The 18,007-nt window shown below is 38.2% G+C and overlaps 1 protein-coding gene across 2 annotated transcripts in view; it reads right to left on the bottom strand.

The window, feature by feature from the left end:
• The window catches only part of zbtb16a (zinc finger and BTB domain containing 16a), a 211,258-nt gene that overhangs the window by 79,782 nt on the left and 113,469 nt on the right, over positions 1–18,007 (bottom strand). For both annotated transcript variants that reach the window (XM_038290362.1, XM_038290363.1), the window contains one exon: positions 5,778–5,864. In XM_038290362.1, coding sequence (XP_038146290.1) covers positions 5,778–5,864 — 87 coding nt within the window. The remainder of the gene's footprint in view (positions 1–5,777; positions 5,865–18,007) is intronic.

An 18,007-nucleotide genomic window follows, 5' to 3' on the forward strand; every position in this document is an offset into this window, starting at 1 on the left:
GCAGTCGCTTATTTTGTGTACCAAAATGTAACGAGTGCTTCTATAAGAAATTTGTGAAAAAAAACAAAATAATTCTGAGAACATTAATGCTGACAGAATAACTTTTTTAACCCAACATATTCATAAAAAAAAAAAAACTAATTTACTGTAGGTTACAATCGTACGGAAGAGGATTAGGGCCAGTGGGGAAAAAAAAAAAGGTAACAGATTTTTAAATTTTATTTCAGTTTTGTATCAGAAAAAAGTCAGAACTCTGACTTTTTTCTCAGAGTTCTGACTTTTTTCTCAGAATTCTGACTTTTTTTCTCAGAATTCTGACTTTAATCTCAGAATTCCGACTTTTTTCTCAGAATTCCGACTTTAATCTCAGAAGTCTGACTTTAATCTCAGAATTCTGACTTTTTTTATTGTCAGAATTCAGTCCAATAATAAAGTCAGACATTAAAGTCAGAATTCTGAGATTAAAGTCAGAATTCTGACTTTTTTCCCATACTTTACTGAAATAAAATAAAAAAAAATCAATCACTTTTTTTTTTTTCAGTGGCCCTAATCCTCTTCCGTACAATCATGACCAGTAGGCAACATTAGATTTCTGCTGGTATTCTATGAAGCATTTGAGCTGTTCGAATCCTAAGGTCATAAATTTGTATAATATATATATTAATATTTAGGACACCCAGGCTTGATTATTGCTGGACGATTTGGAATCGATATATCACCCAGAAGAAACCAGTCTGAGAACAGGAAATAGGGTAAAAGAGCTCAAAAACAGACATGTTTTGCTCTAAAGAAAATAGAGAAACACATTTAAAGCTTTAATAGCTAATATAGGTTCAATTACAACTATGTTGTGTAATTTGTGCAAAAGTCTATAAAATTTAATCAGAGCCAATAGGTCAGACTGAAAAAACCCCCCATAAATTTTGCACCTGCCAGAAAACAGGCTTGGAGCATCTTTAAATAAAAAAAAGACAGTAGAGAGGCCGCTTGCTGTACGCCGCTAGTCGTTTTATGTGTCAATCCTGGAAACAGGCCAGCTGGCTAAAAGGGAGTCGACCCTCAGAACACCGTTTAGCTCACCGGATGAATGAAACTTACCCCTTGAATGTCACCATATAAAATATTTAACACATGCTCACAAAAAAAACATGTAGTCTGCTAACCCTAAATCAAAGGTCAGCAAACTTCGGCTCCAGAGCCACATGTGGCTCTTTGGACCCTCTCTAGTGACTCTTAATCGTGGCTAAAATTTATATAAAGAGCAAAATAATGTACTATAATAGATACCAATGTTAATAGCTTTAGTCTTTTTTTATAAGATGGAAAAGAATGAGATTAAAAGAACCAGAAATATGTTTTAAGAGACATTTTTCTTTGAATTAGCTTGGAAATTATGCGTTTTAACATTATTTTAAAAGCTAAAAAATACATGAATTGTTGTTAAAAATGGCAACTCATTTCCTATACAAGATTAAAAAAATATATATATATATTTTTCATTTTGCGGCTCTAAAAAAACTTTTACTTGGTTGGACTCAGGGGGGAAAAACTGGTCTTTGGTTATTAAAGGTTGTAGACCCCTGGCCTAAATCATAGCACAGACTTTATGCAGAACTAAATTAAACATTTGTATTAGTTATTTTTTATTTTTACCTTTGTAACTTGAAAATAAATATAGGAAACAAAGCATCCTGCTGCAGAGGGGTTCTATTTGGTAGCGGTGCTGGAAGTGATGGGAAACAGAGTAACTGGGAAAGCAAAATCTGTTTTAACAACATCTGAAAATGTTGGAGAAGGTGGTTTTTTCAGAACCAGGTATTTAGACACAGAGCCAAACACATGGGAATGAGAGAGTGGAGTGGCTGGAATGTCTAAGAGAACAAGGAACTGAAAGTGGGAATCAGGCAGAGCAGTTAAAGCGTCGTGTCATGTTTTACCAGGGCCCATTTCTCAAAGTGTGAGCCCTTGCAGGGGCTTAACACACGGATGATTACTATACTATTACTGCTGCTGCTGTAGTTGTCTGGCAGGGAGACATGGCTGAAGCTGTAGCCCCCCCTCCCCTCCTCTCCAAACCAACCCCTGCCATTCGTTCCAGACTGAAATGCCTATATTTAGAGTGCTCCTTTCCGCTGTTATGGCTGTTGAATCATTAGCCCCGTTTAACCCTTCTTTACCTCCAACAAGCTGGCTTGCTGAGGGCGAGCCCCTCAGGGGTAGATCCTAAATCCTGCCTCCAACAAACCAGAGTCCCCCTTTGAATGAATAAGGAGGAGTGTCTTGAGAATATGTGTGGATGTGCAAACGAAGCCTGAGGGTCCGAGAACTAAAACACACGATAATAACAATAGAAAGGTTCTGGCCTGGTAGGGGCGTCTGTCTCACATCTGATTTTGTTTGACATGTTTAAGAGATGTGGATGTTGATTGAGTAGTTAGATGACCTGACCTTTCATCTGCTGTACCCTTTAGTGGACAGTGTCCACATGTGGATGAGTGAAATGTGAAATTTTCTACAAGATCTCACAAAGACTGCTTACATTTAAATAATCTAAATTAGATAAGGAGTATTCTAGAATAGATATCTGATTATGAACTTTATGGTGCTTTGCCAGACTTTATACAGCACAGGTTTCCTGTCTGCCACATAATAATAGAAGTCTGAGAGAAGATACAGGTTGAAGAAGAACCTCTGCATTGTTTCCACGGGGAAAAGAGAACAGAGACAGGAGAGAAAAGATTTGTTCTTTCTTTCTAGAGAGTAAGAAACCCCTCAGTCATAAGCCCAGGGAGAGAGAAGAGCATTAAACCTAACGATATAAGGAGATGGCAAGGGACTAAATTTTATCATATCTTGAATCCAAACTGAGAGCGGAAAAAACGATTCAAATCTGCATTTTGACAGATCCACAGATTTGCTCTAACTGACAGTTACCAGGCGGACCTTTAAATCAATAAAAAAATTAACCAGCTGAATAGCTGTTGAAGAGAGCCTGACTAGTGCAGCTTTCGTTACTGTTGACACCATGTACAACAAAAACATGAAGAGAAAACCGGGGAAGCCAACCTCTCTGGAACATTTTATGTTCTATTATAGGGTGACCAAACGTCCGTATTTCCCAGGACATGTTCGTATTTCACGTCCTGTCCCGGGCTCCCAGGTTTTTTTTAGAAAGTGAGGAAATGTCCTGTTTTTTTAAATTACCTTCATTGGACCATTAAATTTACAGACGTTAGGGCGCTGCGCACGACGCTGCGTGTGACGTCACCCCTGAGCCGCGTCAGTGCGGGCAGCCTTGTTCTTAATCAGAATATAGATAGCGTGGCTGTCAGTACGCCAACAACATGCAAAAGTGCAAATGTATGTTTACCGACGATTTACAAAAGAGTTTCCCCACTTTCAGACTGGGTCGAGACAAACGGGAGGCCTTGTGCACAGTGTGCAAAGCAGGCACATATGTCTCGGTGTCCAATGGAGGTGCAAGGGATCTGAAAAGCCACTTGGACACCAGAAGTAAAGATAGTTTATTGATATGTTTGTTCGTTTTTTGGTACATTTTGAGTTATTTTTGCTACAAAAGAGGTATTTTTTGTTAATTAGCTCATTTGTTTATTTTCTCCAATAACCTACAGAACAGACATTATTTCGTTCATTGCTGAGGCTGAGTATCATCATATTGGGAGTTGAGAGTTATTGTTAACTTTTATTGTTAAGTGAGGGATGTTTAGATGAGACATTATTTCTTTCATTGTGCTATTCATTCATTACAGGAATTGTTAAGCATTTTTAATATATAAATTTTGAATAAAATTATCATTTGTTATTGGAGTTATTGCTGTTGACTTTTACTGAAAAGCATTTTTAATAAATCAACTGTTAATATGGGAACAGAAATACCCCACCGCCGCCCCCCGCTCCAAGGTGTCCTGGTTTTTCAAAATGAAAATATGGTCACCCTATTCTATTATGTAGAAAAAGCTTATAATTTATCATCCATCCATCCATTTTCCATCATGATAATCTCAAGCGGGGTCGCGAGGGGTGCCCTCACCAGTATCTCCAGCTGTCTACGGGCGAGAGGTCCACCCTGGACAGGTCACCAGTGCATCGCAGGGCAACACAGAGACGAACAGGGCAAACAAACATTCACACACACACTTATACATAAGAAGAATATTAGAGAACCCAATAGTCATGTTTTTGGACTGAGGGAGGAAGCCGGAGTACCCGGAACCCATGCACGCTCAGGGAGAACACGCAAACTCCATGCAATCCTGGGCCGGGATTTGAACCCGGAACCTTCTTGCTGGATGGATGGCAAATTTAACTGCTTCATTCTGATTATAATGACAGAAAACATGGTTGACAGAAATTAGCGCCTGTAATAAGAGATTATTTCTACACTACTGGCAACACTAATTGACACTCCAGCTTCAAAAAGTGCACCACATGAAGGGTACTGCAGCACTTTAAGCATCACCATTGCCTAAATGCAAAACATGTTACTGCAAATGCGGACGTTAGGGCTAAAGAAAGAAAAAAGGCACACTAAAATATTCAGAGCCAAAACAGCTAACATGGTATAACTGTTGACGTTAATGTCTACTTAATGATTTTGCTGTATAGAAAACGTGTTTATTTTGAAAAAAAAAACCTCTCAACATATTTTATCTGATAGAAATGTGATCAGTTTCAATTAATTACAACGCCTCTAATGAATAAGATTTTTTTTTTTGACACTTATAAATATTTATGGTTTCATATTTTCCCTCCGTGAGAGCTGCATTTGTCTGCATATCTTTGATATACGAATATTAATGCTCCAACTGTCATGTGTAAGTAATTTTCCTCTTACTTTACATGCAAATGCACAGGCCGTTTTTCATAAGCTTTAAAATGATTCTAAAACCTAATTTTTCTTGTAAAGTACATCTGAGGGGACATTTTTTTTCAGATGTATTGCAGCTGCGAGCAGTTTTTAAGTCCTCTTGTGACAGAGTAGAAATAAAGAGAAAGGATGTTGAAACGCGGATATTCAGACTGAAAAGGAGCTCAGTTAAAGAGCTTTGATCTATAAATGATCTTAGACCTCATCAGGATCTAAATTATTCCCATCTAACCTCAAGCACAAAAGACCACACACCCAATTGCAGGTATTAGTAAGTATAAAAAGATAGGGCCAAAATTGGAAAGTTAGTCTATATAAGACTATATTATCTTCTATATAAATGATGTGTGTTTCTACGTTTTTATCACTTCTTTACATGGTAAACCATGGATGATCTAAAACAGTCCCAAATCTCTGGACATCTACCGCAAAGATTTGACACATTCAACTCTTAAAATTAAAGCAGTTCGTCAGCAGTAATAAAAAACCACTCTGGTCCAACCACACATCTGCTGAACAGGGATTTACTTCTTCCTATTTACATCTTGGCACCTAGATCGTTCTCGTCTTCCTGTGTTCGGAGCCGTGAGCTGATAAACAACGTCGGCCTGCCAAGTTTTCTCAGCTTGTTGATTAGTGTTGGGTCTGTCTTGACTTAGGACGGGTGGGACTAATCCGAGATGATGCGATCTGTCTGTCAATCATGGCAGCGGTTAGTCAGAAAAAGGTTGATTGCAGAAGGGTGGATGAGCCAAAAACATCACAGCTTCACGTAGTAAACATGAATCCTAATTTATGAAGATTTCTTTTTTTTTTTTGCTTATTTGAAACACAGTCCAGGAGCCGTGATGCTACGTCTACCTTACAGCATGTCTGATATCCTACATACCAGTGTGGATCTGCCGGTGAGCCTCCAGGGATTCCTCAGTCTGGAACTGGGCACCACACTGGTCACAGACGATGGCCTTCTCTCCGGCTGGACGGCAAGAAAAAGGCAGAAAATAAGTGAGCATTTCAAAATTAAAAATCTGGAGCATAATATCAAAAATACATAGGAAAATTCAGTTTTTTTCTCCACCTTTTTTTGACATAAAAATACCAATAATAACCTTTGCAATTTATGCGAACAAACTGCATAAGCAGATGCGGATAAATAAGGAACCATGTCTGTCTGTTGAGGCTGATATATGTGTAGTTTGGCAGAAGAAATCCAAAAACAAAATATACTTAATTCAGGATAAGAGCTTGTTTGCTTTACATAAGCTCTACATGTTAACTCGCTATTTAATCTGTCAGAGAATCTGCATTCTGTTTTGATAACTTGCTTTAAAAAACGTATACTTTTAGGGAGTTGATTTTACATTTGACTGTTTATTGGATGTGTTGTCATTAATTTGATAAATCCCTCTATCCGCCCTCAGACTGGTCAGACTCGGACTTCATGAATATGTACATTTTATCAGTGGGCGTCTCTTTCCTGAGACACGAGTTCTGAAAAGCTGTTTCTTCTACACACGCTCTAAAAGCAACAACAGAAGTAGCCTGATAAAGATGATTAAGCATTAACCTAAATGTAGACAAGAGTGCTATTCGCTTCTGCATGCTTACATATTACTCAGCTGTGTAGAGTAGAACAGATACTCCCCTCTGATTTGATCCCAACCAGTATTTATGGCAGGCATAGATTAGAATTATCTGGATGATCATGATCTGCTGATACTCACAGATATCGTTTTATTCTTATTTTCTATAGCTGAAGGTAAATGTTTATAAGCTCACAATATACCTTCAATATTTCCAAACTTGTTATGCGAAACAGTAATTATTTTTAACTGCACAGGAGGCAGAGGTGGGGACTCGAGTTTGTGACTCGTACTCGAGTCGCACTTAAGTGGCATATTTAATGACTTCAGACTCGACTTAGACTTGCATTTGAAGGACTTCAGACTCGACCGAGACTCGCGATTTCCGTAAGTGTTTTTTGTTTTACTAACTTGACTGATCGCCGCTCGCCTTACCCACACACAGCAGAGGTTTAAAAAAAAAAAACGGCAGAGGGGCTGTCAAACAGTCATGTAGCACTGACGTCACTGACGCTACGTGACAACACTACATGACATATAAGCATGCATTTTTCACTTACCAGTTCAAGATAATGATCATTCCATAGATATAATAGCGACCTTTAAGCTATACCGTCTCAGTGAAGGAGATGAAAACACAAGGAGAAACAAGCAAGCACGCAAATTATTGAACTTATTTTTATTAATCATGTGATTAGAATTTATTGTGCGATTAATTTAATATTGCAACAGGCCTACTCTAGACTTAAGACTTGATTTGGACCAGAGCTCTAAAGACTTGAGACTTGACTTGGACTTGAGCTCTAAAGACTTGAGACTTGACTTGGACTTGAGCTCTCAAGACTTTAGACTTGACTTGAGCTCTAAAGACTTGAAACTTGACTTAGACTTGAGCTCTAAAGACTTGAGACTTGACTTGGACTTGAGCTCTCAAGACTTGAGACTTGACTTGGACTTGAGCTCTCAAGACTTGAGACTTGACTTGAGCTCTAAAGACTTGAGACTTGACTTGAGCTCTCAAGACTTGAGACTTGACTTGGACTTGAGCTCTAAAGACTTGAGACTTGACTTGGACTTGAGCTCTCAAGACTTTAGACTTGACTTGAGCTCTAAAGACTTGAAACTTGACTTGGACTTGAGCTCTAAAGACTTGAGACTTGACTTGGACTTGAGCTCTAAAGACTTGAGACTTGACTTGGACTTGAGCTCTCAAGACTTTAGACTTGACTTGAGCTCTAAAGACTTGAAACTTGACTTGGACTTGAGCTCTAAAGACTTGAGACTTGACTTGGACTTGAGCTCTCAAGACTTGAGACTTGACTTGAGCTCTAAAGACTTGAGACTTGACTTGAGCTCTCAAGACTTGAGACTTGACTTGGACTTGAGCTCTAAAGACTTGAGACTTGACTTGGACTTGAGCTCTCAAGACTTTAGACTTGACTTGAGCTCTAAAGACTTGAAACTTGACTTGGACTTGAGCTCTAAAGACTTGAAACTTGACTTGGACTTGAGCTCTAAAGACTTGAGACTTGACTTGGACTTGAGCTCTCAAGACTTTAGACTTGACTTGAGCTCTAAAGACTTGAAACTTGACTTGGACTTGAGCTCTAAAGACTTGAGACTTGACTTGGACTTGAGCTCTCAAGACTTGAGACTTGACTTGAGCTCTAAAGACTTGAGACTTGACTTGAGCTCTCAAGACTTGAGACTTGACTTGGACTTGAGCTCTAAAGACTTGAGACTTGACATGGACTTGAGCTCTAAAGACTTGAGACTTGACTTGGACTTGAGCTCTCAAGACTTTAGACTTGACTTGAGCTCTAAAGACTTGAAACTTGACTTGGACTTGAGCTCTAAAGACTTGAGACTTGACTTGGACTTGAGCTCTAAAGACTTGAGACTTGACTTGGACTTGAGCTCTCAAGACTTGAGACTTGACTTGGACTTGAGCTCTCAAGACTTGAGACTTGACTTGAGCTCTAAAGACTTGAGACTTGACTTGGACTTGAGCTCTCAAGACTTGAGACTTGACTTGGACTTGCAAAAAATGACTTGTTAACATGTCAGGAGGTAATGTACTCAAATATAAAACAAGGAAAGTGGCTTATTTTCAGATCTTTGCAGAGGTAGATAAGGTTGGTTGATTGGCTGTAAGATTGAGCCAAAAGACAATCAACTAAAATGAAATCTGGGCCAATTGCCCAGCTGGCCAGTTAATCAGTGCATCACTAATTATCTTGCATCTCTGGTTGTATATTTAGGGTTGTTCTAGAAGGTGGACCACCACCTCAATCTCAAGATTTCTTCCATCATTGCCCCATATTTATCTCCTTTATGTCATGATCCCAATATTTCAGGTATCTTATAATCTCCTAATGTCTCAATTTGCATGTAAATTTAATACCATGTTTGACATCATAAGGTCTTTATAATAATGGTATAAAAACTCGGTCTATACAGACGTTTTAATCTCCCTTCATATAGTAAATCAAAAATGTTTCAAGTAACATCTTCACTGCTTACCTCTAAGCACGTTCAAAATAATATCTGGCAACTTTCCTACTACGGGTTGCTTCATAAACAGAAGCAACCCGTTGCTTCTGTTTATGAAAGAATATAAGGGTGCGCAGCCATCGCACAGCTTACTTTATATAAACTAAACAACAATAAAAGAAGAAACAGGAGGCCCACATATACACCCATGTAGGGCACTGCTGAAGGGCACATCAGATCAAACTGAGACAAATGACTTTTTATGGCTTGGCAACAAGCTCCATACATGCCATACACATCACACATCAAACCAACGCAAACATACATACAGTTTTTTTTTTTTACATCTGGATGTTGTGTGTGTGTGTGTTTCCACTACAAGCATAGAGCTATCTCCCCCCGACTAGACCTTGGTTTGCTCTTGGCTCGGCCTCCTGGGTTACGACACCTCCACAAAGGGGAGAGAGAGAAAGAGAGATAGAGTACGAAATGAAAACAGGAAGCCAATTCTTAGATGACAGAGAGAAAATAAGTAGGAGAGAGATGTACTGGTGTGGTTTTGTAACCACGGTGACATTGGGGAACGGCTTGTACTGTAATAAGCTCCACCAAAAGCAGAAACGACACGCACTGTAACATGACAAAGTGTGCCAGCCGGCACGGCCATTATGCAACAAGTTATGCAAAAGACGGGATGGTGCACATGTGATTGTGACTAGATCATGAGCCACTGTAATGCAACCTAAAAAGCTTGAAAATCCCGGATTAATCCGCAATATCACAGCATGCATTACAGTTTTGGAAAGTTTTTTTTTTAAATGCTGAGCTGTGGAGAAAAATTGGGTTTGGCTGCATGTTCAAAAGAGACCCTTTGCAGTGTGAACTAGTGTCAACTGCACAGATGAGCATATGGTTGAATTAGCTTTGCAAAAGCATCCACTTAACCTTTGGAGGAAAGAAACACAGATATAGACACGGATTCCCTCATCGCTTCATCGTTATAGTGCCATATTTGCTTTCATCACTACCTGCCTTTGTTGCTGCTGATGCATCTGATTCATCATTGCTGTATGTCTATTTTTTTATCTTCCAGGAGCTGCAGCTACTTGGATAAAAGTTCACTGGACTCTTTCCATATATTGATCCGATTCCATCGACTGCCCTTGTAGAAAACAAGTGGGACACTTTTACGACCACAGGAGAGCAACTTCACCTCTGTCCCATCAAACTGATGGATTACATCAAAGTAAATACACAATGTAGGTCAACTATTCATCAGCGTTCGTTATTGAGAGCAAGTATCCAGAGCAGCTCATCACTAACTTATTAAAAAGTTGAATAATATTAGATATTCAGTTTTCATTTCGAGCAGAGGGATGTGATTCATCTGTTTACTTCAGTAACTTTATGTCTCAATAGGGAACTTTAAATTAGGGACCAGAAATGTCACATGCGGTGTTCCTCAAGGCCCCTTTCTGGGGCCCCTCCTATTCAATATCTATATGCTCTCCTTGGTAAACAACCAGATCAGTTAACATAACTATGCAGACGACACACAGCTTTACATCACAATGTCACCAGGTGACTATGAACCCATCAGTGCATTGGCTAGATGCGTAGAGCAGATCAACGTATGGGTGCTCCATCATTTTCTACAACTGAAAAACAACAAGAATGAGGAAATAATGTTCGGAAGAAAAGAGGAGAGATCCAGATTAGCACACAGCTGATCAAACTGATTATGGCCGAAATTTTGGTGTGATTATGGACTCAGATCTGAAACTTTAAGGGCACAAAAAGGCTGTTACCAAGTCAGCCTTTTATCACCTGAAGAACATCTCCAGGATTAAAGGACTAATGTTCAAGCGGGAGCTAAAAAAAGTATTTAATTTATGTATCTTTATCAGATTAATTACTGAAACAGTGTCTTCATAGGTTGCATATAAAATCCATCAGACAGCTGCAGCTGATCTGTAACGCTGCTGCCCGTGTCCTCACTAGAACTAAGAAAGTAGAACACATCAGCCCGGCTCTGAATTGCTTCCACTGGCTCCCTGTAGCTCAGAGAATAGACTTTAAAATCCTTCCTTTAGTCTATGAACCACTGAATGGATCAGAACCTCAATACATAACAGATTTGTTGTCAGTGTATCAAGCTACCAGACCAGTCAGGTCTTCTAGTTCCAGCCAGAACTAGAACCAAACATGGAGAAGCAGCATTTAGTTCGTATGCTCCATTTAAAAGGAACAAACTCCCTAAAAGTGCTGAAAGCCTGAGTTCTTTCAAGTCAAAGTTAAAAACCTATTTGTTCAGAAAAGCCTTGACTGTTGAAGTTAAACTGTTAACTGAGGTATTAGTTTAAGCTGCGAGTTAACCTCTTACCCTGATCCAGAGCAAGAATCCAAACACTGCAACAAAACATTCCTTTGCAAGTGTGATCTTTCACACATTAATCTTGCAGTGATTACTATTATAGAGCATATTGTGCAATTTTAACTGAAAATGTATGTTATGGCTACACAATCCTTAAAAAAATGCTGACATGACAATTGGCACAGTCATCAGCTCCATCCACGGTGAGGATACAGAGCTATATGCACAGAATCTGATTGTAAGAGGAGTGTGTTCTGGGTTTTTAATGAAAGGTTGGGGGAAATGAAAATAAAGCACATCAGCAAAAGCAAATTATCACCATTCTACACTGAACTTGCACAAGAATTTATGCAAAAGAAGGTTTCACCAAATGAGTGCATATACTGCACATGCATACAATGTAAACTATATGCCAACTGACTAGTAGGATCACAGTTCCTTTGATGATATACTTGTCTTAATGTCTTGTTGCAATTAGCATTAATGAGAAATAATCAAAACTAAGAGGAAAACAAAAGCCACCTGAAATATTTTGTTTTTCAAAGCCACAAAACGTAAAGCCAACACTTTCCAATGATATTGGGATTTGCTGACCTGGATCAAATGTTGCCAAAAAGATGTTGTCTTTGTTGAAATAGCTGCAGGACTGTCTTAGTGCCCCTTTTTAAAGAAAAAAAAAAAAGTAAATGTTTTAATAACTTCCCTCTGCAGTGAGTAACAACAACAGAGTGTCAGTTAGATTAACACTTGCATGGTTAGAAGTAATAACTGTGACTTTCAGACAGTGATTGAGCACCATAACCAGTCTTCTGGGAGGCCAAGAGAAGTGTGCTAAATGGGCCAGGGATGGGATTTTAGTGCAGAGCACGCCCCTGCTTGTGGCACAAGCACATAAATTATTGGGTTAGGGGGAAATGCCTGCATGGTGCCTTGCTTCAAGGAGAAAGGAGCTGTGTGAGGTCACTGCAGGGCAAAAAAGGGGAGGAGAGGCAGGAGCTCAAGAAGTTGGGGTGCACACCGCCAGGCAGCCACCCAGCCAGATGCCCGTCGCTCCGGTTAGCCGGCTAAGTGCTAACAGAGGGGCCCCTCTGCCTGGTAATAGACTCCATCAGCCATTTTCAGTGCCAAATTAAAGGGATAAATCTTAAGGCCCCTTTGATCACAAGACGGAGAACTTGTTAGCTTGGAAAGCGAGGGCAACCAGGGTAATGGGGGAGTCATGCTGTTTGTCTTGTTATATATGGTCTAAATGATATACATGCCTGCAGAGTCAAAATGGAGTCCAAATTAAGTTTCACTGTTTTATAACACAAAACATAGAAAGATGCTCTGAAAGAGATTAAATGCTGAGAGAATACAATTCCAAAAGGAAAAAAAAACAACAGGAAAGTATCTCAATAAGCAAAAGTAAGGGGTCTTTGTCGCTACTGGAGGAACCACTGACTCACCCCCAGATTTAGCTCTTAGCTGACATAGGACAAAAAAAATAATTACACAACTATTGTTGAGTTAGCGTGTGCTTTTGGAGGAGGGGGATATAGTGTGGTGATCAGGTGCCACATGCAACTGATGGCGCTTCCCTTTTCGCTTCCCCCTTTGAAATGTTGCACAACTGCTGTTGCAGCACAACTCAGTTATTTCATAAAGACATGCAAAGGGAAAGGAGAGAGGAAACTTCCAACAGTTGGCACTGTCTTACATGTTATGACAAAGAACTCCTTTTTTAAATATAGGCCCATATTCTTGACATTATTTAGTCAGATTAGTTTCTGGAGCTGCAGACTGAGATGGTTATCTATCTAATAGAAGACAGAGACTTCAAATTATCAGTCATTTATTATCATGATTATAATTACAGTATAGAGACCGTGTATGGGTGACACCATGAAGCTAATTTTTTAAAATTAGTTTGTTAAAACTGATAAACATTTGCTAACATGTCCTTTCAAAGATGCAACAAAGAAGTCCCCAAGTCACAAGAGTTTTCTCCAGATGTATGGATCAAAGCATAACACAGCCAATTCCTTTCATAATGCTGCAGCCACCAGTCAGCTGGCTGAAAGAGGGCTTTTAATACTTCTCCCACAATTCAAAGCAAGACAAATTTCTTTAATGAAGAAAAAAAATGTGAAAGTTGTGAAAAAGATGGACAGTTACAGGGTTCCCCATCTGAAGAGCTTCCGACACCTCTGGCATGTTTCATCAAACTTGCACTTCCTTTTAGTAAAATATGAAAAACTACAATTCCTTTAAAAGAAATGCACCATTTGCTACAGTTGGTCAATATGCTTAAAAATCAAAAATTATATTTTAACAACCAAATTCAATTAACTGATCTTATTTTTCCGGCCTCAAATTTTACATTTAAAAAATAAAATAAAAAAATACATAATATATAATAAAATAAAAAAAATACTTTTAAGAAATACATTTTAATTTAATTATCATCTCTGGGGGGTAACCTCAATTTAACCCCTAGAACCCTACGGACCCACCGGTGGGTCCAGCTGCTACGTGACCTCGTAATTTTAACAAACCCCCAGTATTGATGTAAAAAAACACATTTGGCACAGTTTGGTGACATTTTTGGATAAGTGTGCCAAAATGGCCTCTCCGCCTAAGAAATTTCTCACTAATACCATTCTAAAATAAATATGATTCATCTGATTGAGTCCAAATTTGGTATATTTTTACACAACATTTAGATTTAAAAGTCTGTACTACTTTTTTGTGCTATAAATAATATTTTGGTAGTGTTTTGCAATGTTTATTTCAAAGAAAATTTTGGCGAGGTTCAAAAAATGCAAAATATTTTGTTTTTTGTCCCTAATATTTCAGGCAGCGTCAAAGCTACAATGGTGCTGACACCAGAAAACCATTCTATGACATCTTACCTTTACAGACGTACCAAAAGTTTCTTCTTAAATCTAAAAGCTGTGAGGCTATAAGTGATTTACTTTTGTGTGTTTTTGTCAGGCAGAAATTTATTTATACCCCCTGAGGGTGTAAGAGGTTAAAGAGCTCCAAATTTCAATCTTTTCAAAGACCCCACATAACCCTGTAATGCCAAATGTATCATATTTGATACATACGGTTTCTGAAATGTTTTGCGTCTGACACCTTTTGCATAATTTAATGGTAAAAACTTTGCTCAAAATCCTATTGTACACAATCAGATATACCTGATAACAGTCAGTAGAAGACTACACAAAAAATAATCTTGACTTAACGCATAGTAATAAATTATTAATATCAAAAATGTATTTCTGTTTTTTCTTTTTACATATTTTGTTAAAAGGCCAAATAAGGACTTCAAACCAAAAAAAAGTAATTTTCTGTTTTGTTTTATTCTTGGATCGGGCTTTAAAGGGATAAGGTAAGTTAAATTGTACACAATTTATTTATTTTGCACATTTAATAAGTTGAAATCCGCCAAATAAAATGGGCAGATTGCCACTTACAAGTTCAGAGTGGCCATCAAAGATGGATGAAGCCGTGAAGTTGGATAATAATAATAATTATAAAAAAAAATAATAATGGTAATACAAAATATTATTCATAGTGTACTTTACATACGTAGCCTAACTCAAAGTGCAATGAACAATAGGAAAAAACCACAGAAACATATATAAAACATGAGAAAGTTGTCTTTGTCGTACTTTCTAATTGACTCCCACGACAAAAATGGAGCGACAGTTTAATTTACACCAGATTATGCTCCAAAAAGCTAGATTTTCTTTAAACAGGGTAAAAAAAACAACCTTGAAACCTAAAATGCTATAAAGCAAAATTGTTTAAAGGCATACGAACCTAAAATCTAAGCTAAAACGGTTTCAAACGAATGTTGCTCTCTTTTTTTTTTTTAACCCATGCTCCTTGTAGATTCATTTTTGTCACACTTTACAACAACAAAAAAAGAGATTGTTGGCTCTGATTTATTTTAAGCTAACGGCAGCGGCAGCACTTTGCCACAAGAACAAGGGGAGGAATGAGCAGCGGCACAAAGCCTCACAAGCGAGTGATGGTGCATTCACTTGACTGCAATTTCCCCCTGACACAATAAGCGCTCATTCTGTAACTTCCCTGCACCGCATTGCAATGGCTTTATTTGTCCACATGCTTATTCCAGTCAAAGGTCTCATCACAAATAACCATAAGGCCATTACAACAATATTTTAAAATAATTCTAACAACTTTATACAATACAATAAAAACCTAAGTTATATATTTGAATAAGAAAAACTTTCCATCATTTTTTTTTTCATATCTTTTTACAAACTGATTAATTTATGAATTTACTTTGTGTAGCCTTTGGGTCTCAATTCAAATGCAGTGGAATCTCCGGTCCGTATCCCTCATTTTATATATTTATTGATTAAAAATTATTTTATTTAAAGGAATTGATTAAAAAATGACAAAAAAAGAGATGAAATAGAAAAGGTACCATGGGTATATGTCTCAGTTATCAGACTCATATCATCCTCTTCAGCAGTGTGAGTTCATAATGCCGCCATTCAGAAGCTTTGTCATTCAGAATAATACGTCAGAGACAAAAAGAGGCCTTGTTAGTATCGGACGGGGGAAGAGGAAGGGGGTAGCCATGCTTTTCCGAACCCCTTCTCAAAGACCAAATATTTTTTGTCACTGTATGGACACTTTCAGACTTCTCCATCCCAGTTGCATCTCTTCCATAGGTAGAGTCAACAATATATGCTTAGTTTGCAACAGATGCCCCCCCCCCCCCCCCCCCCCCTCGAGGGAGTCACAGTCCAAACAGAATCTTTCATCAAAGACAAACGATGCAGAATTAAACATCAGAGTTACAGAGCCAGTCTTTGTTCACAGCAACACACAAAAAGTAGGTCACCATGTTGACATGAGAATTAAACATTTCGTCCTGCATTGCAGATTAAGGAAAATGTGTTTCTCCTTCAACAACCAAAGCTTTTTTGCCCCCCCCTCCATTTTTTTTTTTGCAAAAATATTTACACCATTAACTGTGTTTAACTTGCAAAATAACAAATACAAAAACAGAACTAAACATGCAATGTTTTAGCGGAAACCACAAAGTTATGCAAAAAATCTTTTGCAAGGATGGGTAAAAATAAAGAGTCAAGAGTCCTGAACACCCCGCTGCATTGGAGGGTGTGACAACGTTTAGAATCTGATTGCACAGAAACTGAAATGCGTCTTAGAGCTTCCACGGAGACGCACGGATGAACAAAAGAAGAAGACATTAAGGAATGTTGAAATTTATTAAAATAAATCATATATTCATCATAGGATATCCAATTTATCTGAGAGAAATATGGTAACCAAGCTTTAAAAAAAAATACTGTGGCTGAACATGAGGTAACTACAAGGTATTTACCTCCATAATCATAACTGGTGGAAGACAATCTAAGGAATCACCTGTCAGGAAAAAAAGATTGGTGCTATTTAGACCCATGTATGATGTCTGCAATGGTATGATTAATTAGAATTAAATATCAAAAGAGAGGCTAAAATGTATTAATAAGAATAAAATAAGTAAGCAAATTTCTTTTGCACTATACAAGGATTTAGTTTGGCTGCATGATTGCCAGTTGCTGTGATATATCAGTATTTTGGGATTTCTGCTAACTTTCCCGGCAACAAGTGTTCATAGTTTCATTTATTGGTGCACGATATATACAACCATTAACAACAATATCAGGTGATTTTAGTAATTTTTTTAACAATCCATATAGATCCTATAAAAAAAAACTGGGTCGACACAAATAATTGTTTATTTCCTTGTTGCCATTTGTGCATATGTTTATGGAAGGGTTGGACATGTTGGAATTGTGTATTCATGTGAGAGTCATGGTAACGGTTGTGGGTTTTTTAGCTTAAAGGTATTGTGGAGGATCTTCGCGAATTTTTCAAAAGACCCACCCTCGACTTAAAAAAAATAATAAAAAATGCACATGCATAACTCTGTACCGAGAGCATGCATAAGCCCATTTCTCCTGGTGCACGCTCTGTTTAAAAGTTGCTGTTTGCATCACTCATACAAGCTTACTCTCCAAAAAAGAAGATTCGCAATTTTTCCACTATGTCAGACTCAACACTAGTAAGTGAAAATGGGGACGAGCACGTAGGACGGCCTTACCTAAACACATCAACAGAATGATTGACAATTAGGAGGACCACTTATTTTAATGATCCACCAGGAAGAAGAACTTCCTCCACTATATGTCAGTGGTGTCTTTTTTTTCCTGAATGATTTTTTTTTCAAAAGTTTATTGAAAATTACGGAGCCCCTAAAGGTACATGGAGGGAAAAAATAAACTTCTGCGAGATCCCGCAATACTTCTGCGAGATCCCGCAATACTTCTGCGAGATCCCGCAATACTTTTGCGAGATCCCGCAATACTTCTGCGAGATCTCGCAAAACTATTGCGGGATCTCACAACACTATTGCGAGATCTCGCAAAACTATTGCGGGATCTCGCAAAAAATAACCTTTTGCGAGATCCCGCAATACTTCTGCGAGATCCCGCAATACTTCTGCGAGATCCCGCAATACTTCTGCGAGATCCCGCAATACTTTTGCGAGATCCCGCAATACTTCTGCGAGATTATGCAAAACTATTGCGGGATCTCACAACACTATTGCGAGATCTCGCAAAACTATTGCGGGATCTC

Source organism: Cyprinodon tularosa, unplaced genomic scaffold, assembly GCF_016077235.1.
Source record: "Cyprinodon tularosa strain WSP-4 unplaced genomic scaffold, ASM1607723v1 ctg28, whole genome shotgun sequence".
Taxonomy (NCBI): domain Eukaryota; kingdom Metazoa; phylum Chordata; class Actinopteri; order Cyprinodontiformes; family Cyprinodontidae; genus Cyprinodon; species Cyprinodon tularosa.